This window comes from Emydura macquarii, unplaced genomic scaffold, assembly GCF_026122565.2.
Source record: "Emydura macquarii macquarii isolate MOO-44397 ecotype Brisbane River unplaced genomic scaffold, CSIRO-AGI_Emac_v2 contig_2531, whole genome shotgun sequence".
Classification (NCBI taxonomy): domain Eukaryota; kingdom Metazoa; phylum Chordata; order Testudines; family Chelidae; genus Emydura; species Emydura macquarii.
This window is the reverse complement of record NW_027132668.1, coordinates 2,250,390-2,276,491: the sequence shown is the minus strand read 5'-3', so window position 1 is coordinate 2,276,491 and position 26,102 is coordinate 2,250,390. Positions and strand designations below refer to the sequence as shown.

General features: G+C 41.1%; 1 protein-coding gene across 1 annotated transcript in view; it reads right to left on the bottom strand.

Annotated features, from left to right (window-relative positions):
• Positions 1 to 26,102, bottom strand: part of SLC9A4 (solute carrier family 9 member A4) — a 46,025-nt gene that overhangs the window by 9,027 nt on the left and 10,896 nt on the right. The window contains exons 4-13 of the mRNA XM_067563527.1: positions 25,082 to 25,299; positions 21,191 to 21,393; positions 20,131 to 20,217; positions 18,002 to 18,072; positions 15,860 to 16,021; positions 9,021 to 9,117; positions 6,344 to 6,475; positions 5,438 to 5,525; positions 1,437 to 1,766; positions 1,057 to 1,063 (exon numbers count right to left, since the gene is read on the bottom strand). Of these exons, the coding sequence (XP_067419628.1) occupies positions 1,057 to 1,063; positions 1,437 to 1,766; positions 5,438 to 5,525; positions 6,344 to 6,475; positions 9,021 to 9,117; positions 15,860 to 16,021; positions 18,002 to 18,072; positions 20,131 to 20,217; positions 21,191 to 21,393; positions 25,082 to 25,299 (1,395 nt within the window). The remainder of the gene's footprint in view (positions 1 to 1,056; positions 1,064 to 1,436; positions 1,767 to 5,437; positions 5,526 to 6,343; positions 6,476 to 9,020; positions 9,118 to 15,859; positions 16,022 to 18,001; positions 18,073 to 20,130; positions 20,218 to 21,190; positions 21,394 to 25,081; positions 25,300 to 26,102) is intronic.

The window sequence follows — 26,102 nt, the reverse complement described above, 5'->3', positions numbered from 1 at the left end:
CTCACCTGAATCCATCCCCAGTGTCTGTGGATCCCTTTTTCCCAAGTACTCTCCATGGCACCAGTGGCCAGATGATGTGCATTCCCCAGCTGCCCACATACATAAGTAGTTACCCCACTTCCCTCCATGAGATGGCCTGGTATAGCCATCCCCACAGAGAGCCCACATGAAGTCTTGTGAAAGGGGAAATGCTACATGTGCAACTCATAATGGTTCTTCTTTATACTTAATCTCGTCTCAAACTCTCTTCCTTGATTCTCTCTTTGGCCAGAGTCTCACAGATTTTTCCAAGGAGAACACTGATGCAGTAGAGAGATTTCACTCTTTTCTCACTATATCCCCCACTCTGTCCTCTCAACCCCTCCCCAACTTTCTCTCTATCCCCTCGGTCTCTGTCTCCAACTTGCTACATATAACCAATCAGCTGAGCCTCTTGATCCCATCCTCCTACCTGACTCTGGAGTTCATGGAGTGCATAGTCCCCATGTCCACCCACTCTGAAGCTGGTTTCTATGTATCTATGCTGCTCTGTGGAACTGCAATAGTTCCATTGCAGTGGGGGCCTTCTGTGATCTCTGTGAGATGGGGTGGATTTCATCTTGAGAGGTGTGAAATGGTAATTAGATAGCTTGCACTGCACATTAAGAAAATACCAGATGGATGTACAACGCCATCTCTTAAAATAATGTTTTGATTTCAACTGGATAACACGCCAATTTAATTTGATTTGTTTTGTTTTTTCAAGCCAATAAAAATACCAACAGGGTCTTAAATACACCTTATAGTTTTCCATTGTCCATTTCTATTGAGGAAAATAGAAAGGAGCATAAATTCTGGCAAGCAAAGTGTAAAAATATAATTAGGAAGGCCAAAAAAGGCCCCAGTGGTGCTTGCCAAATGTTGTGGATCAGGTATTTGTTGGACCAAATCAGAAGTACATTGTAAGAGATGTAGCACAGTGATAAATTATACATACAGACCCTCATCCAGAAAAGAACTTCAGTAGGTTCTTAACTTTAAGCATGTGAGGGATCTCAATGAAGTCAACAGGATTACTCATGAGCTCAATTTAAGCACATGCTTAAATGCTTTGCTGTCTCATAGCCATAGTATGAAATATAGAAGTATGTGATACCATCAGTGAAATTACATGTGTCTGAATATGTACAGTAAGTTAAATTAATGTACAATCCTCTTCCAGCAGATACTGTGGTAATTGACCATTGTACCATTCAGTGACTTCAGGAAAAAAACCTTGATGTGAGCATTCAAGCATTTGAATCTAGACTGAACTTCTAAGAACCTTCGCGCTATGCTTGGAACTGGTATCAGAATTAGTTCCAAGGTTCCGAGATAAAAATTGTAATTATGGTTCATATAAGAACTTTGCTATTTTCTCCAGAATGGGGGTTTGGGGCTTTGTGGAAATGTCTTACATTTCTTTTCTCTGCTTGCCCATTTGTCTGATGGCCTTGATGCCGCTACTGCTCCTTCCTCCTCTTCTGAGTCATATCCCTGTATTTCTTCTTCAAACACTGAATCAAATTGGGGCTTTGGCATTAAAGCCAGTCTTCTTATTCTAGCTGTTTGATCCTGCTTGCTTGGGCTTCCTCTCTGACCTGCAAAATCTGACAGTATCTCTCTTCTGTCCAACCGCTCCATTGGAACCAGCTCCTGCTGCTGACACTTTGCTCCAAGTGAGCCTGCTCGGAGCTGTGGACTGAACATTATGGAGATCACTGAATCCGAATCACTGCTGTAATCCCCTGGACATTAACACAAAAAGGATTGGTAGTATTAAAAAAGAGAGAGAGGAATATTTTATTAAGAACAATTAAAAGAAAATACTTAATATATTATAGCATTATTCTGAAGTCCTAGAGGTCACATTGGAACTATTACAGTAAAATGTGTGTTTTATTATTAGGGAAAATTAAAATAACTGTATTTCTTGTGAGGGGGATATTATTATTTTTGGCAATAATGCAGCCTGTATTGGGCTTTGCTCTACTCTTAAACATTAATAAATGAGCATACTCTGCTCCACATTAATAGCTTTCAGTGCTACTATTGTCGTATTATCCCTGGTGTAAGAGACTCATTCTTATATTTTTAATGTTCTGCAAGTTATTCAAGCAGATAATGAAACCCATAGTTCCAAATCATTACAAAAAACCCAACCTAGGACTGAATGTGATTTATGAGAGGTGTCCAACTGGAAAACAGGATGGCTTACAGGTCACCTGCAATTAACAAGACCAAAAGAACCAGTTGCACCTGAAAGTTTGGCTTCAGGGGCCTTTGATTAACCTGTGTGTGTCAGAGGATGAGCCTTTTTACCTGATTTGAAAGTTTTCTCTCCTTATTTGAAACACACCCTTTAGCACCCTAGGCGCCTCCATGATCCCTGGTGCAAAACTTTTGCCTACACTAAAGTGAACTAACTTTCTTGTCCTGTTTATTTAACTAAGCAAATCTCTGCTCTTTCATTAATTACAGGCCAGCTGAAGTCTGAATATGTAAGAATAAATTAGCTATACTATTACACAATTACTCATGCAAAATACAGGAACCACCAAATAAACAAAAATATAAGGAAAATAATAAAGATTATATCCTACTGCAATTAAATACCCGTATAGTTGCCTCAAGGAAAACAGACAATATGAAGATAATTCTCAGATTTGAAAGAGAACTAGAAATAATAAGAGATAGCCACGAAGAGGGGTAATTGGTGCTACAAAATGTCAGACATATTGGTCATGCAAATGCTTCCTTGTGTGGAACATGAGAAAAATGACCACTATTTTACAATTTGGTTACCTTGTTTTATTCATACTGCCTTGGATACTCATGCAGCCAAAGCCCCAGATCCTCAAATGTATTTGGATGCCTAAGTCCCAGGACCTGTGTCAAAGTGACTGACTTTCTTTGTATCTCATTGACCGACAGTATTCTGTTGAAGCTGATTTTGCCTTCCCTGATTGTTACCAGTGGGTAGTACAAGCTTCTGGTTATTGTAAACTCCCTGCAGAAATTCACTGATTGTACCTTTAAAACTATATGTCCTGGGCTAGATTCTCAGTCCAGTTACATCTGGTTTGCACTATTCCTGGGGTATGTCCCAAATTCATCTCTTCAGGGCTTGCTCCTGCCTCCACTGAAATAATGAGAGATTTGCTAATAGCAGCAATGAGGGAAGGATTAGGCCCTTCAAAAAGTGATTGCAATAGATCGCCATGTCATAGGTCGCAGTACTGAAAAATGTAACAGCTTTTTAGCAGTACGGATATCCCTTGTTCTATATCTGTCGTTTGGAAATCTCTTTGGAAATAAGTAACTTTTAAGGTTTTGGCTGGGTTCTCGTCAAGGGTTCCATACTGTGTTATGCACCCGATATTTGCACAGCCTGAAGTGGGCCGTTTGCTTACACAGATCATATAAACTTTCTTTTGTTTCATTGGAACAAAGAAATGGAACAGAGTAGATCATTTTGCACATGCAGGAAACAAGCAACATTTGGCTTTTCACTATTTTTCTACAAAGATGATTAAAACTACAGTGTCATCCACCTGCAAGACTTTTTTATTTTGCCAAAAATAAATAGTTTTCAACAGCCTAAAAGTGTGTTTCAGGAGTTTATATGTAAACAGAAGCAGGCCGGTGTGTCTAGTGGAGCATGGCCTAATAGGTAGGATACTGGCTACGGAGTTAAGAAACTTGGGTTCCATTACTAGCTTTGACAGTAGCCTGCTATGTAACCCTTAGGAAGTCACATCACTGTTCTGAACCTCTGTTTCCCCTCCATCCTTGTGTTTGTCTTGTCTACTTAGATTGTAAACGACTCCATGTAGAACTGCATCTTACTATGTGTATGTAGAGTACATAGTACAATAGGGCCTGATCTGCTATTGGCATACCAAGCAGAAGAAGAAAGTGTAAATGACAGTGGAGATGAGGGAAGAGAGACACTAGACACTTTGGGACAGATTGTGCCTTGCCTTTATGTCCCCGGGCTGCAGGGAGTTTATAAAGTATTTTCCCCAGCTTTGCACAGACAGGATAAGGAGAAGGCAAAATTCCAAGGAGCACAGAGGCACACATTCCCTGGCTACACAGGAGAAAGCAGGAAAGTGTGCTGCATTGGGAAAGTGTGTATATAGCAGTAGTGGGTGTGACAGTCAGGGTCCAGACACCTCAAGGGCAAAAATTGGGGGATTGAGCCCCATAGAGTAAGCACTTGAGTCAACTGATTGTACACAATAGCATTGTACTATAAAGGTGTATTATGGAAAGTCTTTTCTGAAAACTACTGACACACCGGTAATGAATATCATTGCGTGGTGTATGGGTTGTGTATAAAGAGTTATGTTTGTACACAAAATATGTTCTTAAAATATGTTTGGAGGCAAGACGGCCTTAGACAAAGGAATGTGGATTTCTCTCTCTGGGTCAAGCTTTGTAAGCCATAGACAATGAAAGTACATTCACATACAAGGTAAATAAAACACTCAAGGTAACAATAACAAGTGATGGAGGAAACAGCTTGGTGAGCACACCAGGGGACACACCAAAATCTGACCCCAGGTGTCTTCTTGGCTCTTGAGGCAAAAACTCTGGGAAATATAAAGGAAACCAAAAGGCATTCTAGTTTTCCATCATTTAGGGAACAAAGAGAATGGCTCCCTCTAAGTTTGTAAAAGGTGGATCTTCTGGGCCTGGAGTTTGGTAACTTGACATAAGTGAGAAAATGGTTTAGGCAAAAATTGTAACTTGCTAACATTCAGCTTTAGTCATTAGGAAGTGTGTTTTGTGTCGTTTGGTTTTGTTTGTAACCTCACTTCTCTTTTTCTCCTGATCAGTATCTTTGTATATCTTTGTTTATTAATAAACTTATTCTTCGTTTTACTATAAAACATCTCAGTGCTGTTATGCTGAAGTAAAGCGTCCTCAGCAAGCGAGCAGGCTGGTGTATGTACTCTTGTCCGTTTGGAGACAGCGAACTTAATAATTTCTGTGAGCATCCAGTAAGAGGGATTATTAGACACTGCAGAGAGATGTGTCTGAGGAACTCAGGACCTGGGGTTCACTGATTGTTACCTGCAAGGCAAGATTCAGAGTGGCAGTCTCGAGGAGTTTGCTGATGAAGTGGATAGACTGGAGTGACAGGCAGCCACCACACAGTCTAAACTCCAGCAAAGCTCTCCCTTGCTAAGGCAAAGGGGTAACACAGTGGCTTATGGTTCTGGGTGTCCTGAGCAGATAACCACAGTTGGTGCCATATAAACACTATGAAGAGAGAGATGTGTGACAGGGATAGGACTCATTTAAGGAAACTTTGGATATCTTAGGGGATATTGTACAATTCATGGGGCAAATGGTCAGGTTTCCACTGTATCCTTTTGGAGTGGTATGCAGAGTAAAGTGTGTTTGTTACCTGTAGAAGCATCATGTCTTGCTTTTCGTCTAGCTGGATGATTAGTGCCATACGATAAAGAAAGGAAACGCACATTTTTGGTGCTAGCCTGTGTGCAGAGACAGAAAAGCATATAGTAGATGTAACCGTGCCAACATGGATCCCGAAGCAGAACCAGTTCAGCATGCAGGACATTCCAAGCTGTGCCTTTCCACTGTTTAAACCATATGGGCCAAATTCAGTCTGAGGTAAGTGGGTGCAAGTTCCCAAGGAAGACTCTGGACTTAAGTTAATGGAAAGTTAGCATAGCAATAGAGGCACTGTTTTGGCGTTCAAAGATGGGCCAAACAAACCAATGTAACTTACCCACCAAGAGACTGGAGATCAAGGTTGTTACAAGAATAGCAACTAGCCGCAGGATGTAAATAAGGGATAATGGTTATTTGGATTTTGCTGTTTTTTCTACTCCACCTACCTGCCGCACCCTCAGCGCCTGATTCTGACCCCATTTACACTGAATTGACATCAGAATCTGGCCCTTGGGGTATGATCCAAAGCCAGCTAGAGTCAATGGAAAAACTCCTATTGACTTAAAAGGGCTTTGCCTTAGTCCTTAAGTGTGTATGTTTCATTTGTTCTGTACACAGAGAATGGCAAGTTAGTGCAAGTTACAGTGCTTTACCACTTACAATCAATTACACTGTGTTCTGACCAACTTACAGGTGATATATAACTGATATTACTGCACACATCATTGCTGAATACGGCCCCTTTTTCCCAGGTTCTGTCCTTGTCCAGTGCTCTGTGGGAAATATTCATTTTAATTATTGCAAAAGCACATTAAAGTTGGCTGGGCTTTGTATGTCCAGAAACATCCAGGTATTTTTATGTCCTGATCATATGAATTGTAGCTTGCATAACAGTTACCTGTTTCCCCCAAGGTAAGGTGTTTCCTTTCCTGACACTCTGCCTCAGGCTGTTCTGGCGACGGATGAGAATTTCTTTGGCCTGTTTCTCACTTGTTTCTGTTGGCAGGTTGTGTCTGTTATATGACGGTGTCTGAAATGGGAAACACATTTATTTAACTCTCTTCGCAGTGTACACTGGCTCAAGCAGCCCAGCCCAGTCAAGCAGGTGACTGGGAGCAAGAAACATCTCTTGTGTTCTGTTCCTGGCTCTGCCACAGACTCACTGTGAGATCTTGCACAAGGTTTCTTAACTTCTCTGGGACAGATCCTGGCCTTCAGTATGGCCTCCTTGTATCACTCCGGTCCTGCCCTAACTGTGCAGTTGTGGAATCTATGGTGTGGAGAAAACCCCAGGTGGTGGACAGCCAGCAAAGCCAGATCTGTACTATCCTAACCCACACGCCACACGCTATAGAGTTGTGGCCCAGGATGAAAGGCTTGCATAAGCTGGAGGACCCTTAGGGACCAAGGGAGTGCAAAGGTGGTACCTGTGCTCCCCACTCAGATCCTGTACCAGATAGATCTCAGTCAGACCGGAACGTTAAGCCCTCTTTTAGGCCTGGTCTACACTAGAAAGTCAGCGCAACCTGGCATTTTGTGTCCTATTGACAAAAGTTTCCATTTTTGCCAGCAGTTATTGCCCCCTCTCTGAGCAGCATAAATCCTCTGCCAGATTCATGCCAGTGTGGGTGTACATGTGTCCGTACTGATATAAGCTTTCATGCCACAATGCAACATTACCTTCAGTAGTGACCTGTCGGGTAAAAGTTTAGCCACTGAGCCGGATTCTCTATTAACTTCTTGGGTACCCATTACACCTATCCAAAGTGAGAGTAGGGTGAGTGTTAAACTCTTCCGGCCTAAATCTTAGCTACACTGAGTCTCTTTTGTGCCACACTGACAGTGTGAAAGATCCTTAAAGCGGGCATTAGTTTAACGCCCTTTAACACGACCAGAGTGGGGTAAAGTGGCCTTTAGTGTAAATGAGAATCAGGCCCTACCATTCTAATTTGACAGAGTTTTATGCTCACTGTGCACTGGTGTAAATGGCTGGAAATGGTGTAAGGCTGTAGGGAATCAGGCCCTCAATCTGTGAAATGAGAATAGTAGCTATCTGGGTTGAGGGTAAATTCACTGATTTTTGTGCAGCCCTGGGGAGTTTTAAGGCCTGATCTCAATCCCACTTATTCTGGTTTCACACTGATGCAATTCCAGTAGCATTTCAGAACAGTCAGGCCCTCAAAGTTAAATAAGGGGAAAGAATTATTATTAAAACCCTTCATTTCCAAGAGAAGATACAGTTTCACATACCACATAGCATGCTATAGTGCACTCGTAGACCTTAGAGTAATCGATTTTGCAGACACAGGGTTCACCTCAGTAATGTATAGGACAAATGCATATGGAACTTGCTAGTAAGATAATACCTTTAATGAGGATAACTTGGCCACAACTCGGGCAAGTGTAAAGGAGAATATGACTGCCATATTATGACATAAACAATGACATGTTTTTAAATGATCGTTTTCCAGCACTGCATATGTTACATTAGTCAGAGCAGTTGATCAGCAGAATTTCAAGGTTACCCAAGTGTATCTGCTAGCACACTTTGCCATAGGAGATCATGACAGTGCTCAGCATTATGCTTCGTTAGTGATGCACTGGACTGGATTACACTGATGGTGCACCTTTGACCAGGTCAGCACCACACTGTATTTTTATAGAGTACCAAGGTCATATCCAATTTTTTTTTTCAAAATAAATCGTTAACGAAGCCCAGATCAGCCCCAGCTCCTGAAAAAGCCTACAAGATGACGCTTTGGGCGGGGGGGGGGGGGGGGGGCGGCGGCGGCGGCGGGAGGGATTCTTCCCCTGTTGTCCTATCATGAGGGCAGGGTATGCCTCCCACACAGAACAAACCAGGAGACCTGCCCCCCAAACCTGGCAAATCTGCACATAATCCTGTGCCTCCACAACAGTTCTGGCCCCCCAGTGGCCCTGTTGCTCCTTCACAGGGCAGGTCTGTTGAGATTACAATAATATCAGTCTTAAACCGACTCTGCTGATGGTTTGCTTTAAAAGTAACTGCTGTGTTTGTGCAGGTAAATACCACTACTCCTAATTTTCACCTCAGCTCAATCTCCTCAGTTGCCATGGGAATATCCCACAAGTCTGCTACTGCAATCACAGATTGCAGCTTGTGTGTGTGACTAGAGAGAGGGCTTGGAAAGTTAAACTAGATAAACTAGGTGTTGGAAAATATCAGAAAGGACATTCCTGAGTCACCGCAATCTTTCCAGCTAGGGAAGCCTGACCCCTAGAGCTAGTTCCTGGATTTTCTTGTCCAGTTACATTGTAGATCAGACATCAGGGTGAAAAGCTAGATGTCAGCCTCCTTTTACTTTTTGTACTGTCGGAGGTGAGCACAATGGATCAGATCCTCAGCTGGTGTCAGAGTACCTCCATTGAAATCCAACTGAGATTAGGTGAGGATCTGGCTCAATATTTCCCATTAACACCGTTGCATGGTTCAGCTGAGAACAATCCTATCTTTGCAAGCTACAATTGCAAGGAGGGCAAACATGATCTTTTGATCTACTAGTACAGAATTCGGTTACAAGAGGTCGCTTACGCACCCGTTGTCGTACTTGATACAGACTATGTGCTAGCATATCCCGCATGGACTCCACCTCTTCGGGGGAAAGCCTATGTATTCTTTGATTTCTATAGCTCCTGTAAAGAGAAGGGAAAGGTAAACATTATACTAATTTATATAAAACACACAGGAATCATCTTTCCCATAGAATTATTTATTTTCTTATGTTATTATTTCTAGAGTACTGCAGGTGTGAATGGCACTTTTCTGACCAATGAAACTAAGAAATCAACAAAAGCTAAAAAGAGAAAACTTTCTAGTATTTTTTTTCCTGCACTTTATATCCATTTTTTTTTAAAAAGAAAATAACATATGGTGAAGACACAATAAGCAATATGCTGCCATTCAGTTTACAATGGAAGTCAATCTTTACTTTTAAAGAGTTGACAAGAAAAGTCACCTTTCATACAGTAGGGTCTTGGAGGAAAAAAGTTTTAGATCAGAGATTGGGGGTGATGTGGGGCCTGGGCATAAAAAAAAAGTCCATATATTTAGAGAACCTTTGGACAGAATCTCTTTTATACCTTTTTCTTTCTTTGCTCACCACAAACATCTTCCAGTCTCTGGACTTGTCATTTTTATCTGTATCTTGATGCTGTATTGACTTTGTGCCAATGCAAGTGGGAGGGGAGTATTACGTTCTTAATCAAAAGGAAGATATAAAAGAGATAAAGAGATAACAAGGACAGTCCCATAGAAGATCAGGATTCTGCCAAGGGGAATATCACAGCTCAGGAAACTTGGCTGGCAGGTCTAGAGAATTTTCACAGTTATCTTGTAACTGTGGGCTTAGTCATCATTATGGCAAATCCCAAAGGGAGGTGGCCTCTTTGCAGATAGAGCCACAAACTGGATTGATCTCTGACTAGGTGCTTAAGGTGATCAGGCTGGTTTTCAGTTTATGCCTGTCACTGGCAATCTTACAGTGCCACCAAAGTTTTTGACACTCATGTGATCACGACTGAGTAGCGGTATTCATTGGTACACATCCCTTGGAATGTGTTGGTCTTCCATTCTAATAAGACATCCCTACCGAGAAAGCTGCCAAAACCAAACCAGTGCTGATGGAGCTGGTTGCTGGGTTTGGCTGCGAATATCGTCATTTCTGATCTTGTCCTACCCTTTGATATGGAGGAGCTGACAAAGATGACAAAAATCAAAGCCATCAACATGATGCTCTTCAGCCTTCCTTAGTGCTCATGTTTCACTTCTGCACAATAGAGGTAGTATAACCGTGATTCTCTAGCTACACAGCTAGCTAGAGGTCATGATGAATACAGGGCCCTCACTCAACTTAAGCAGAAAGAAAGTGCTAAGATAATAATTCTTCCACTTTTATGAATTAGTGCACATGGCTTTTAGAGTCATTTTTAACGACCTGTTCTTCTTGCCAAAGAAATGATGGAAACTGGTTGATCTGAAATGCTGATTGGATTTTCCAGGTCACGCTCTGTGAGAGCTACTTTTTAGTCATATATCAAAAAGGAGAAGGCAAAAAGGGAGAGAGAATAAAGAGGCATGATCAACCCGGATGAACCACAGTCAAAGTTCACTTAGTTGATCCCACTTGTTTTCTTTTTCTTTGCTTCCTTTTATATTTTTGTCCATCTTTTCCCACATGGTAAGTGGTGCAATTATGGTAAATGGCTTGATTTAAGGATGGTTTCCTTTCATTACATTCTGAAAGGATTGTGTACTTGTGCATTCAATTTCATTACAATTACATTAGCAAAAGAATACAGCCTTTAATATCAAAAGAAGCTGTGTCTGGAGTAAACTAAAAACTATTATATGATTCAAACTTCTTAGAGTTAGACATGGGCCAGAGCACTGATGCTCAGATATGGATTAGTTTAGGCTAGGGTTTGAGATTCAGGTTCAACACAGAATCCAGGCTAGGATAGGACAGGTGTGTGATGGTCCCATTACAGCTAATTTCTCAAAATTGCCATCATTTGTTGCAATTGTAAAATTTCCACTTTCTTTCTTAGGTCATCTCAGCCGTATTCAAAGCACAACCAAGAAAGAGGCCTTGTCTGGTTTTGCATCCAGCCTGAAACCAAATCTATAGGGATAGATTTGGGTTCAGGCATTTGAATCTGAATACTGCCAAAATTTAAATGGGTTAAAAATCCAAAGTGCTGGTTTTGGCCCATCTGTAGAAAATATAGCGAGTTGTTGAGATCAGCTGTTGTCTGTATGTAGTGATCAAAAATATATCACAGGTGAATAATGTCAAGGTAGAAAAGGAACAATTCAGCCATATAAAAATATGACATGTACAGAAAGAGCCACACACAAAAAAAAAAATCAAAAAAAAATCACCCATTTAAATAGTCTAGCTTAATAAATAAGACACATTTAGGCAGGTCCCCTATCTAGGGACTTATAAATGCACACATGAAAGCTCTAAATTGGGGAGGTGGACCAAGCTAAACTCTTAGTGTTGCTTGTTTCATTGACCATTTACATTCCTAATGGCTTTTTGAAGTGGCTGCTTTTGAACTCTATGCAGACCACTGAGAAGGAGTCCACAGACCACCAATGGTCCATGACACACAGTTTGACAACTGATGTCTTATGCAGTACAACCCCCTCTTGGTGGATGCCACAGACAATAGCTGCCTCTCTTCTTGTCCAGGCCTCCCCTCCCTAGATCTCTGGATCCAGAAGCCTGTGGTGCACCTGCAGAGGGTTTTTATACCACACAGATTTGGGAAAAGGGTAAGGGAAAGCATAGAAGAAAATGGTATCATGTAGAGATCACTTCAGCCTGCTACTTTCCCCACTCCAGATCGACTCAATCTGGCTCCCCTCTGCATGCAGATGGAGATGGAACAGCAGGCCTTAATTCACTTCAGTGCTTTGTTATCATTTTGCTCTTTAGGTGACTCAAATAAAATACCCTCAGTTTCAGCTGAGCTGAAATAGCAACAGAACAAACATCATGAAGATTATCTGTATCGTTTTAAAGCACAAATAAAAAAAAGATATTCTTTTCATGGGATTAGCCATTAACCTGCCATACTGATAACAGTGAGCCTACCCGGAAATGAAGAAAGGTTAGCTTTTCAGTTTAATAAGCACTCCCTCTAGTTCATATTTCACAATATACAATATATTTCAAAAACCTGCTTTCAGCTAACACGGGTTTGGCATGTTACTACCCACTGTAAAATTATCTTGATTGTAACTCTTTCACTGATGCTTATTGAAACTTCCTGCATTTTACTTGCAGCGCCCAATCCAGGTGTTTTATTTGCAAAAATGTTAGTGAGATGATAACATTTCTGGAACATAGCAACTGGCTCTAACTCTGTGTGGGCAAAAGTCTATTCTGATCACAAATTAGCCCAATATTCTGTCTACCTTTGTTCTAAAAAAAAATAGAGCTGGTTAAAAAATTACACAAAATTCCCCCCAAAATCCTTATCCAATTATTTGTTACATTTAGAACTTTCTGTACTCTCCATCCAGTTCTAATAAGGAGGAAGTAGCATGCTAGAGGGGTAGCTCTAGTGTAAGTGTCACTGGCAATGAAAACCCTCAATCTAATTCTGATTATACTTTCAGCCTACATCAAGAATAATTCCCCTGATGTCCAAAGAGTCACAGCAGTGTGAAACCAGCAAAAGTGAGCTCAGAAACAAGCCCATTTTGTCTTTAGGATTATGTTTAAGGTATATTGTCTAAAATACAGCCCTACAAATCTTCTATCTACAGAATCTGCTTGGATGTGCTTTGCCCTTTGAAATCCCTATTTCTAAGGCTTATATTCTGTAAGACAGTATAACTAAGTGCGATATTTTATCTCAAATATAGATTGTGTTTCACAGTCAATGGGCAAATACTTAATGCCTAGTCCAGCTATAGGAATCCCACTGACATGAATGAAAGTTCTGAACATGGAGGGAATCCAGAATGCTCAATTGAGATCTACCCTAATTACCAGAGAACATTTCTTCCCCTTGCCTCTAAAGTGTGAAAACCCCAGGTTGTAATCATGGGCCTGCAAAACTGATCAAAAGGACTGACAAGAAATGGATCGTGTTATTTTTCACATTGCAAATGTGGCTTTATGTTAAATGTATCAGAATTTAATTCCAAACCCTCAATTTCCAGAATTATTTATAGTGGTGTACTGTGGGTCTCTGGCGCCTGGGGGCCCATACTTTCTTTTGCACCCTCCCCTGTTGGTGGCAGCAGCTGCAGTGCCCCACAGGGGAGGGGAGGTCTGCGGGCCTGTTTCCTGCTCTCCCCAACTACCTCCGCACCCTCCCTTCCCCCCTGAGGGGGCAGCGGGTGCAGGAGTGATGGGCAGATGCACCTGGGCCACCCAGCAGCAGAGGGGTCTGTGTGATGGGCTGTGGTCCCCACAGCTCCCTCATTGCACCCAGCGTGGGGGTGGAGGGGCTGGGAGGATGCTTGCTCCCCCCACAGCAGGAGCCCTTGGCCACCTGCAAAGCTGTTGCCTGCCAGAGTTTGTGACTTAGGTTATACTGAGCATACTCACATGAACGGAGCATGCTCAGTAACATTTACTGCAGCTGCTGCCCTCACCCTGCCCTTACTTAAGTCATATTCTGTTCCTGAACTTGGGTTGGCATGGCTGCTGGGCCCTGGCTGCCTGCAACAGGGGGCAGCTCCTCTTCCGAGGTCCCAGCTGGCACCACCTCCCCCCTCCCCCTCCCAGGCTAGTGCCTGGGGGCATGGCCCTGCCCCTCTTCAATATTTCACTGATTATTTATTTTGGACCAAATTTTGCCACGTTCACTCCCACTGAAAAGTGCCCTATGCTGCAAGTGGTCTCGTTGAAATCAATGGGATTGCTCACGCTGATACACTTACCTTCAGTAGCCTCTTTCTCCTCAAGCAGTCCCATTAACTACTCAAAAAGTAAAGGACTATTCACTATACGTGAATCTTGTCTGCAGTAAAATCTAATTCCACCTGAGTAAACTATTCTAGAATGATATTGTTCATTCTGCAATCTCAGTTCAGGAGTGAGTTTATAAAAAGCTACATGAAATTGGTTGGCCTTATTTTTTTAAAGAAAGTAAATAAAAAATGTTTGCTTGTCAGATTCTTTCAAACTTCCTATTTGTGTTCTCCACATGCAGATCAAAAATATTTCTGACATACAGTAAAAGGAAAATCCACAGAGATAATGACCATATCTTTCCTTTAAAGTGATGCTCTCACCAATGATTTAGAAAAAAGGGTCAGTTCTTAAATTACACAATAATACAAGAATTCAAAACAAATGAATTTTTACATGATCAAGATAAACGTTTTGAAAGTGGCCCTGGTACATCTACAGTGGCTTTTTTCTTAGGCCTGGTCTACACTATACCGATCGATGTAAGGCATCTTATGTCGATCTAATTATGTCAGTGTCTACACTACATCCTTGTCCCACCAATGTAAATAGCCTATTAAACAGGCATAACTCCACCTCCACAAGAGGCATAGGGCTTATGTCCGCACATGAGAATAATTATGGGTGTGAGTGAAGGTTTCCATGATCCAGCTCTTTATATTTTATAAGTTTTTACTTCAGTTCTACTGATCTCAACAAAGCAACTGTGTTGCACTGAGGGTGTTTGCCCAACTGATTTCTATAGAGATTATGTTTGTTTTTCATCCAGTCTGTTTCACATAGCCTTGCATTGCTTTTAAAATGAGTCTTCTCTTTAGGAGAGGGGGGTGGATTCAAACCTTCCATGTATCTCTGTGGGCTGGTTCAGCATGTTGGAGGAAGCAAACTTCACTAGCCCAGCATATGAAGCCATTAGTCCACTCTCTCTACACAGCAAGGGGCTTCTCCTTGGGCAATGTCTCCCCACACCAGGGCTGAAGCATAATTTTTTTGGGCCCAGTACAAACTTCTAACAGGGGCCCCCTCCCACACACATACCACATCCCTCCTCCCACACATACAATCTCATGAGCCATGAAAAATATTTTCCTCCTGGTAGTGGGGGGTGCAGCATGGGCTGGGTGCCTCTGGGCCCCGGTAAAGTGTACCCTTCCCCCTCCCCCCCCATGTGGGGGCCCTGCTCCACACCGACTAGTGAAGGCCTTTGGCTAATTGGCACTATTTAACCAGTTAGGCAAACTAGAGATGGACAATTGGGTAAAATAAAACACTAACCCCACTCTTCCCCAGTCTGTTGAACCAAACATTTTCTGAGGTTCAGAAAGCAAGCATCATTTTTTAAATTTTAGGTTCTCTCGGCACCTGAGTTCTGGCCAAGACTAGACGTTGAAGAAATCCTGGGTCAGAAATGCCATAAGGACAATCTGAAGTAACCGTCTTACAAGAGAGCCTGGTCTCATGAGAGCAAAGCCCAAGTTTTCAGAACCCAGAATTCTGGTTATTATCTGAACCAAGTGCCAGATAGAAATGGAGCATATTAGTTTTTCTGTTGGTCTTTCAATACAAAAGCAGCCATGAGCCAGAATTTACTGGCCAGTTAAATGAAGCATATGGCTGCTTTGCATCACTGGAGCAGTGCAAAGTATCCAGCACGAACCACTGAATCTAGACTTGAATCTACAGACCTTTTCAGGCTTGAAAAACATGGGTAAAAAGACAATCTTTTACCTTTTTATGAACACAGAACAATTGCTGAACATTTCCTTTCCTATGAAACATGTCAAGGTCCCAGCATTGAAAAGTGATTCATCCCCTCACAATACCTTGTTCTTGTCACATTTCTTTTATCATCATTATCTTCCTCAGCTGTTTCTTCATATTTCCCCCCCTTTCCTCCCTCTCTCCCCTGGTGTGAGAGATGTAATGAAGCAGATACTCACTGGAGAGAAGCTGTTGATGCAGCTGAACTTATCATCCCACTCTCTGCCATCTCAATGGCCTGTTTTATTTCCATCTTCTTGTACAGAGATACAATGCTGGATTTGGGCTGGTTCTCCCGGATTAGGATTTTCTTTAGATATTTGTTGTCAAACTTTTTAAATCTATGAATTAGAAATGAAAAGCAAATGTAAAAGCAAAATGAGTCTATATTCCTCTGACAACATCAATCAAATCCCTGTATAATTATGTCAGAAACTGAATCCAAATTTGTAGGCATCTTTGGCCTGCTGAAGGATCAGTGAACAGAAACCTGTAGGAGGACAAAGGGCATAGCCTACTGATCCACACCGACAGTAAATCTGCTTTACAAAAGAAAGAAACAAGCCGCAATCATGGCAAAAAGAAGGTAGGGTGAGTATTAGCATATAGCATTGTCACCATTGTATGAAAAGAAAAAAGGGCCCAGTCTCTTATGCTTTTGTACAAATGATGTATTCTAATAAGGTATAGCAGCAGCCACTGCACTTACAGCAATGCTGGCCTAATTAGTCAGGCACCAATAATGTTCTAAATGGCCCAGGAGTTAGGTCCCATTATGTTGCTGATCGTTTTGAATCCTGACAATTAGGGGGAAAATATATAGGTTCTAATATTCTAAAAGCCAGGGAAACTGAATGAACCACAAAGTGATGTGTGTATGCATGCTGCATATTATAACATACTATGAATGCACTGCATACAGAGGGTCGACTGTGTGTGGGTGTTGTGGCGTGTATTGGCTTCCAGGTATTAGCTTAACAAAACAGCAGCAGCTCTTATAATTCTCTTTCTATGGGGCAGTTTGCTATGGCAGAGAAATGTGCTTTAGATTATTATGAAAAGTAGTATAGCGTTTATACAATTTCTTATAATAAGCAACTATTTTTAATACTTGTTGTTATGACAGGAGACTGTACATAGCTGTTTTGTTCCTGTGGACTAGAGCGCTCTGCTGAGCATCCTTGTTCACAGAAGTTACCCTGAATGTCAATTCACCAAAGTAATCAACTCTTAGAGGCATATTACTTAATCTTAATGCAAGTAATACCTTCATTTTTGTATGACTCTCATATCAATATTTTCATATGATGTGTTTCTTTTGTCTTTACCTGGACTGAAACAGCAACTTAGTAGTAGTATTCATAGACTCTTCCTAGCAGGTCTATTGAGTGGATCTGAGATTAGTCACAGAAATGCAATTTCTCAGTTGCAATGTCTTCAATTGTGTCTATGCTTCAAATAGCAAATTCTGTAGCCTATGCACCACACAGAATTTATCCCCAATCGATTCTCTAGAGAGCCATTTTTAGCCCATCACGTATGAATTCTACAGTTCATGAATTTGTTGAAATGAAAGCCATCTCTCAGGCAGAAAAGATATTCAAACCCCTTAAAGGCTTGTGTAACTGTTATACAGCAACCACCTGAGATTGCAGAGGTACTTGGCAGACTGATGATCACATGTGTATCTCCATGTGCAGATCTGATAATGTAAAGGTCACAAATCAAATGGCAATTGAGAACATTGAGTCAACATCACAAATTGTCTCATCAATCCATGGAAGGTATAGTCCTGCTCCCATATAATTCCTCTATTAAATTAATACAAACATCACTTGTGTGCTCTTTCCTAGATACAGAAGGCAGTCATTTTTCCTGGTCTCAGGTTTATACTATCTGTTATGTCCCATATGTTTGCACAATGATTTACATTCAAATAAAAGGACAGATCCATGCCTTGAGCAGCTTGCAATCTAAATCAATATTTAAAGGGGCACTTTGAAGGATGTTAGGCTTACGTTTAGGTGGTGTTTGCAGACTCCTGAGTGCATGTGGCATGAGTGTTCATGTCATGCTCTTCCTCCATCACACTTATGAGGAGGCAGAGCAAGGACACATATGAATGTTGCACTTCAAGAGATGATGATTACTCAAGAGCTCAGATTATATTTTAGAATAGGATATGGCACATCCCCTTAACATTGTCATTCTAATCTAGCCTTCTGAGAGCACTAAGTGGATATCCTAATGTGTTTATCTGTTAATAGATCAATACAGCACAGATAATTTTATTATACGAGGCATTACTAAAACATTCTTACTTGTCTCTCAGTTGATAGTGACTCCAATGCCCACATATATCTTCAATTCCAGCCTTCAAGTGATCCATCATCTAGAGAAACAAATACAAGAAACCAAGGGTCATGGTATGAAATCAATGTCAAAACAATTCTTAGGTAATTGAAGATCAGATTTCTGGAGTTTGGACACTAATTTAAATTAAACAGGTGTTAGAAAATCTAAAATTTTATAAAAATCTAGGCAAACTTCCCAATATCTCTGATCTTTTTATTTTGCTGTAACATTGTCTGAGCTATATAAATCAGTCTGCTGATAATTACCAGAAATTTTCAGGAACCTTGGTATGTTTTCAGCACAATAAAATGGGATTTCAATAGAAGTAGATTTAAAATTTCCCACTTATGACAGTTAAATTACTATAAATAATACTATTTTACATAAAATCATATCTGGTTTAAATATAAAAATGAGGTTAATTTCAGGTCAAATTAAAGTTAGCTACTAACACCTACATATGTGCTTAACTTTATACTTATAGTAGTCCCATTAATTTCAGTGGGGCTACTCATGGGTAAGTTTAACTACATGTGTAAGTGTTTTGTACAGTTTTGTTAAGATAATTTAACAACTTTCCCTCTATTCTACCTATAGGTATGTAGTGGTTTGCACCTCCCCCCCTTGCTGCCCAAGCCCTCAGCCCCCACAAACCACTTCCAGACAATGGCTTTTTGCTCCACCACTGCGCTTTATTTACAATGGTTTGCCCACCACCTTCTCTATAGCCACGTCTTACCAGTTGCAGGGGTCTTACAGATTCAGTCTCTAGTCAAGGGGTGTTCAGCCTTCACTTACTGTGGCTTCTCCCTCTCTGGCTACTCACCCCTCCCTTCCTTTCAGCAGCCTCTTCCTGGGAGCTTTTATAGCCCTCCCAGGTTCTACAGCTGTTCCTAATTCCTTCCTTCCAGGCCTGCGTGCTCAGCTGACTCCCATCTACCCTTAATGAGGGCTCAGTAGCAGGCGCTAGCCGACCCTTGCCGGTAGCACCCTGCTACCAGGGTATCATGGGACATAAATTTAAAACAAAATGTTTCAGAAGAAAATAGATCATCTTCCAAAATGACTCAGAGTCTTTCGAAATGAATCCTGAGCTTTTAGTAATTTTTAAATCAATAAAACAGAGTATCCTGATTTAAAACTTTTCTGTTTTTAGAATGTACTTGAGGCGGTCACAAAATGAAAGCAGTGGACAGAGCCACATATTTGGTCAGTTGTTGTTTGGCCATAGTATGAGCAGCAGTGGAGACAACAAAGGTGCCTACCCGCAGATTCAGGAAGATGACACTGCCTCAGTTTACACTCAGTGCACATTTGGAAATCATTCTTCTCAAGCATGAGGACAAGAAACATTTTAATGAGAGCTTAGATTTTGCAGAAGTTGATGGCACTTGCTGGGAAAGAGGCCTGCTCACTATGGTTGGGCCTACACTGCAGTCAGAGTTCTGACTGCTGCACATGTAGACGTACCTGATCTAGCTTTGATTTACCTAGCTGGAATAATCACAGCAGTGAAGCTGCAACAGCACAAGCTGTACTAGCCCGCCTGGGACCCTGGGTATGTTCTTGAGCTGTTAAACCCATGCTGCCACAGCTTTGCTGCTATTGTTATTGCAGCTAGCTAGAACAAAGCTTGTTCAGGTATGTCTATATGTGCTGTAGTCACACTGCTGACTGCAATGTGGATATACCCTATGAGAGTGGTTTTTTCAAACCCGTCTTTTTATTATTATGCTACGGGGATTTTTCTTAATCACTAAATAGTGTCAAGGGAATGCTGGAATCTGATGGCTACATTGTTCCATTGTTGTGTCTTTATAAAAAGTTCCATTCTGTAGTTTTGAAAATATAATGAGGTGGTATCCATATCTATAGAATGTCAGATATTACTTTACAACAGATTCTTTGGACTCAAACACCATCTAATAGTTTTATTAAGATATTTTGGCTGGGATTTGCAAAGGAGCATAAGGGAGTTATTTGCCCAATGAATATCTATGGAAGCTGGGTGCCTAACTCTCTTGGGCTAATTTGCCTAACTCTCTTGGGCTAATTTCTCTTTCTAGAATACAGTTCACCAATAAAGACAACTTACTCGCACATGAATCTCTTCATTGATGGACTCCTTCTTGTTGGTCTTTTTAACATCTAGATACTTTACCAGTGGACCAATTGTGATTCCCTGTATTTGGAACAATGAGTGAGAAAGTTAGCCAAGAAAAGGCAAAAGATTAAATTACTATTTTTTACTTGATCAACCATTAAAACTGTGTCTAGAATGCTTATTTGTTATTAGTAGGGCAGATTGAAAAATGGAGGGGGAGAGAGAGAACATTTCTGAAAAAAAAGTGTCAATTTTTTATCAAAATTACATTTTCATCAACATTTTCTAACCAACTCTAAAAATTTCTGTAATCTGTCTGAGAAACACTCATGCCAAGCCAATATTTCATTGTAGAGAAAAAAATAGTTTCAATAATGTCAAAGCATCCTATTTTGACATTTTTGGAAAGAAATGTTTTGATTATTGAAGCTTTTGATTTCATTTTAAAGATCGTATAATACAATGTAATATAATATTTTAAAAGATTATATCAAAATAAAATGATTTACTCCCCAAAAAAATGTTTCAGAATTTTCTTTTGCAGGGAATTTCTAAATGTTGGGGTTTCATTCCTAATTGGAACAAAGACAAATGTTAAAATCACAAAATCCTTCACAAAACAGAATTTCCACCCTGCATAGCTCTGGTTATGACACAAAAGAGGAATGACTCTTCTTGTATATAAGAGTAAAAGTTGAAGAGTTTCCTATTAAATAATGTACATGTGGATGACAACTGGAGTTATTCGTGATGTGGTTCTTTAGCAGCTGAGACACAAAAAACATCATTTTCAGAAGAATTTTTATTTTAAGGAATTAATTTTTAAATACTTTCTCTGGTGAAGTTACTAAATATTTAACCAAAACTATATGAAAAAATTAATTATCCACTGAAAAGTTATTGTGTTAAATCTGGAGACTATAGCCAGCAATTAAAGTATGAAATAGAAGGATTTAATCCTGATTTAAGTGCAAATCTCAGTGCAAGTTTAACCATGGAACCTCTAAGCACTTCTGTTATATGAAATTAACCCATTATGAAACCCACTTACCTGAATGAACACAGTAAAGTATATAACTACGAGAGTGGTAGCAATGAACATGTTCTTTCTAGGGAAGAGATGCATAGGAAGCAAAAATGCAAGAGAGAAACTACTGGCTCCTCGAAGGCCACTGTAGGCAATAATGAGCTGGTCTTTAATGGTGAAGGGGTAAGTCCGAAACTTGTTGCTGACATAAAAGAGAACAAACACACCTAGGAGGGAGGTAAAACTATCGTTAACCAAGTAACAAAGAGAAATACTTTGAGTGCAATAGCATCTTTAATCTTTAAGCCACTAACTTTGTTTTCTTTGCAACTGGTGATGCTTGTAGCTTCTTTTCTGGCCATTTGTTGGGGTTATTTTTAAATATACTATAAATGTGATGCTTTGTGATATGAGAATTTTAACACAATATTCTAATGTAGTGCGTATGTTTCTAAATGTTTTGTGCTTTAACTTTGCTGAGTAGGATAAGAAGATGTGATAAATGATATTATTCACCCCATTTGTATTTTAGGGAAGCCTTCCACTGAGGTGATCTGAAGACATCATAGATAAGAGCTCTTCCTGTTTTTTTCTCCTGCAATGTTCTTTCAAGCACTTCTTTCCTTGAATTCCAATGCATTTTGTTTCCCTTCTAAGTTTCCTACACAACTGAAGAGCAGTGTGTTTGAAGAGTGCTCTTTTGACAATTGCATATAATACTAATACCTATGCTTTTTCATCAGTAAATCTCAAAGTGCTTTACAAATGGAAGGTCAGTAACAATATCCCTAGTTTACAGAAGGGGAAACTGAGTAATGGAAGGGTGGAAAGACTTGCCCAGCAGATCTGGGGTACAGCTGAGAATACAGCCCAGGACTCCTGAGTCCCAGTCCAGTGCTCTATCCACTAAGTCACTCTGTCTCGCTTTAAAGGCACTCTAACAAAACTGCTATAGCGGGAACTGCTTAATTCTCCTGATTTGTTTTACTTTCAATAAAAGGTCAAACTAATGCGACCGCCTATATGATATGATATATGACTGGGGGGTGGACTGCAGTTTCTGCTTATAATATATTTAGTTGCTTGCTTGTTTTTTCCATTACCCTCTTGTGTCCTTTTCCAACAGCTTTATTTTCTTAATGAAATGCCCTTTTGTCTTATGTTTCACGTTAGCTTCACGACTGATGTAAATAATGAACAGTTATAATTAAAAAAACACTATTTTATACATCAACCATATAAGCTTTTTGGATTTTTATAGGTGGTCCTGGTAACACCACCTATTATTAAGGTTGCATGCCATTTCCCATCATAAGATCCAGTTTTCAGTTGCATATAACTTCGTATATAACTTTAACCATCTGGGCTGAAGTTTTCCATGCTGGGTGTCTGACTCAAGCTGCCCTTGGTGACCTTTATTTGAAAAGCTCTAGAACCCCCATGCTTTGGAACAGGTGGCCATTGTGTCAAAGATGGGTCTTTTGCTATCCCCATTAAAATTTGCTCACATGTGGCCAAAGTATAAGACTTTGTAAAATCTCCGTTTGCACATGCTCAGTAAAGCACATGCTTCATTTTCCTGCTTAAAATCTCCTAGGATCACATCCTCACTGAGCGTGCTCCAGCCTCTGCTCGCTCAGCAGATTGCACAGGGAACATCCCCACAGAGTAACTGAACGTAGTCCATCCTCTCACTGCTCTGATGTGTGACCAGATTGTGCATGCACCGTGCTCACAGAGATAATGAGCATGCTCCAGCCTAGGGCTACAGGCGCAAAGCTGGAATTTCCCTATAGTGGCTGCTCCCAAGGTAGGAGTAGAACCAGGCAGTAGATCTGAGAGCAGGAAAGCCTGTGGGCTCTGTGGCCCTCCTGCTGGCCCCCAGGCAGCGTGTAAGAGAAAGCCACCTGATCTGAATACAAAAGGGACAGAAGCTGAATCAAGGGGGAAGGAAAGGAGGAGATGAAGACGAGGCTAAAGAGGAGGAAAAAAACTAGAAACATCTGGGCAAGGAGACTGTGATTGGAAGCCAGGAGAGAGGGGGAGAAAGGCTGGGACTGGTTGGGCAAAAAGACTAGGACTGGGAGCCTGGGACGGGGAATCAGTGAATGCAGCTGGGGCAGGCAGAGCCAGCTCTGAGGCTCCATGAGGAGCAGCAGAAAGGAAAGAAGACTGGGATTGGTTAGACAAAGAGACTGGGATTGGATGTGGGGAAGGAGAGAAACTGGGAGTGGATGGGGATATTGGGGCTCAGTCAAGCTGAGTGGGGGAGACTAGAACTGGTGGGGAAACTGGACTTATGATGAGAAGCCTGCGGAGAATGGACTGGCACAAGAAGCCAGGGGTGGCAAAGAGACAAAATTGGGATGGTGACAGGTCAGAGGGCAGAGGCAGAAGGGGTCACACTTTAGAGGAGAGGGCAAAAGTGTCTGTGCCCACTACAGCACATTCCCCTCCAGGGTCTAGAAAGGGACCCAAGATCCCTGAGTTTCATAGAATCATAGAGGAATCATAGAAGATTAGGGTTGGAAGGGACCTCAGGTGGTCATCTAGTCCAACCCCTTGCTCGAAGGACAGATTCACCATTTCTCTGCTGACAGCAAATATCTGTGAAACCCACTGGGAAAAACTTATCCCATTCTAGTGCTGGGCTACATAGAGGATAACAACCTACTATTGCTAGCAGTTGCTCCTTTAGCTCAAGTGGCAGAGCTCTGTGAAGTGGAGCTAAATGTTCCAACCCTGCTTATGACCATGTGTGTGTCAATATGATGGAATTTCTGGTTTTTTAGTTTGCTTTTTTTTTAAAAAAACCTAGATAACTGCACACTAAAACCCTACAGTAAAAGAACATTAAGATTGCAAAGTCAGGTACTCAAAAGTTAAGAAATGCCAGATTTAAGGTTGCCTTTGCAATCTTAATTTGCCCCCTTCTGCATACATATAATGGTACAGTCTTTAATTACATGACACACGCTATTTTTTCTATAGGACCCCTGTTTCATTCAGGGATATATTAAATACAATTTGAATAAGGAATAATGCAATGTACTTACTGGCTACTTTTTTGGGAATTGTATACCATCAGTAGTAACATTTAAATTTTAAATTTAAATTTACTTGATAAAAACACAGAATCTGCCTGGTGCAGGAAGTTAGCTGTACGCTATCTCTCTGTTTCCCCCCATCCTGGTGGTACCAGGAGCCAATTCAACTGCCAGAGTATGTCACAGCAGCCTCAGGGCTGGGTTGCTGGCCAGTATTCTGCCACACCTCTTCCCTTTCGACCATGCTGCAGCTCACCCTAACCACACTGGATACCTTAGGAAGGGCTGTGGTAGAGCCTGTTATGCCAGCTTTACCACACCTGGAGACTTCCTCCACCCATGCCAAGGGAATCCTTATCTGCTAGGTAAGGGCTTTATAGGAGTGGTGCAAAAGGGCCAGGATCTGGATTCACATGTATAGAAATTTATCTACTTTAAGAGTAAATTGAAATAGCTAATATTCAGTCTCTGATTAAAATTGCAGAGCAATGTTCAAATCACCAGAAGTATATAAGGAACTATGTAGGATCTCTCTCTATTAGTAAATTAACCCCTTTCTAAAATGAAATGATTATGAAGTCCACTTACTTGAAAATATATAGTAATACATATTGCCAGCCTAAATATAAACATAATGATGGAAATATTTTCATTGAACCTAAAAGCTTCCTTCTCACTTGTCAATGCCAGTTCAATTTATTTATGAACTTACCTAGTCTATAAGACACACCTAGTAAACTCATTATTAAGCAGGTTATACAAGTCAGCATGCCTTTCCTAGACTACCTTTGCACTGATTACTTTCAAAGACACAAAGCACCACATCTACCCAGGCTGGCTATGTTCAAATGCTGTATTTGCCTCTTACTTAGCATCCGCCAAATCGAGCAGAAGAGCAGAGTGAAGGAAACAAAGGCCCAGTTCCACTCGTGGTTCCTTCCAACCGTGGATACTCCCATGAACACAAAAATTAGGGTCTCGCTGACGCTGCTCAGCATCTTCATGAAATACTTTATTGTTGTGTAGGAATTCTGGGAAACATTCTCCTCCACATATTTTTTCATAGTCACTGCACACGCCGTCATCCTGTTCATTCAGAAACACCATGCAAATCATTAGGTATTGGCAGTGGTCATCTGTGTTTATTGTCTCAAAAGAGAAAGGTGCCTCTAACCACTCCTGCTTGAAGACTAGTTGAATCCACCTTATCTGTTCATCTCCCTATTTGGGCCCACATCTGGGTCAGATTCTGAGATCTTTCCTCCTCAAATGGTCCCACTGATTTCAGTGGGACTACTTGAGAAGTAAGGGATTGTGAAATGTTACAGATATTGAATGGAAGGGTAACATAAAGGAGAAGAAAAGGAGTCAGAGTTTGCCAACCTTACTCAAAGTGAATCGGGATGTCAAACTCAAAGTGAATCGGGATGTAAAACTCTGGGGATTCAAAGTCATTTTTGCTCTGAATGCACAACAAATACCAATAAAAGGGCAAAGTCATGTGTGTGCATGCAACCCCACCTTTGCACAGAGACTGTAAACTGGTGCTGGTGAACAAATTGGGGTCTGAGACATGCAGCGACAACTAATGTAAAATGTTTGCACTCATAATGGCAGTACACTTTTTTATGTGCAAGGTACTGTAGCTGCCCACGTTCAAACATGTGTCCTCACTGAGTGAGAATCCTCCCTGGAGGTGGCCTTCACTCATTCCAGGGCACGAGGCCCAGTGAAGCCCCATCCCCTGCCCTGCCCATTCATGTGCACTCAGGGCACTTAGGGTGCCAGCCCAGGAGCCAGAAACTGGGCTAAACAAGAGCCAGCAGCGTTATCTACAGAACTGAGGATGTCGTCAGACTTCCACTTCTTCCGTTTTTACTTTGATATGC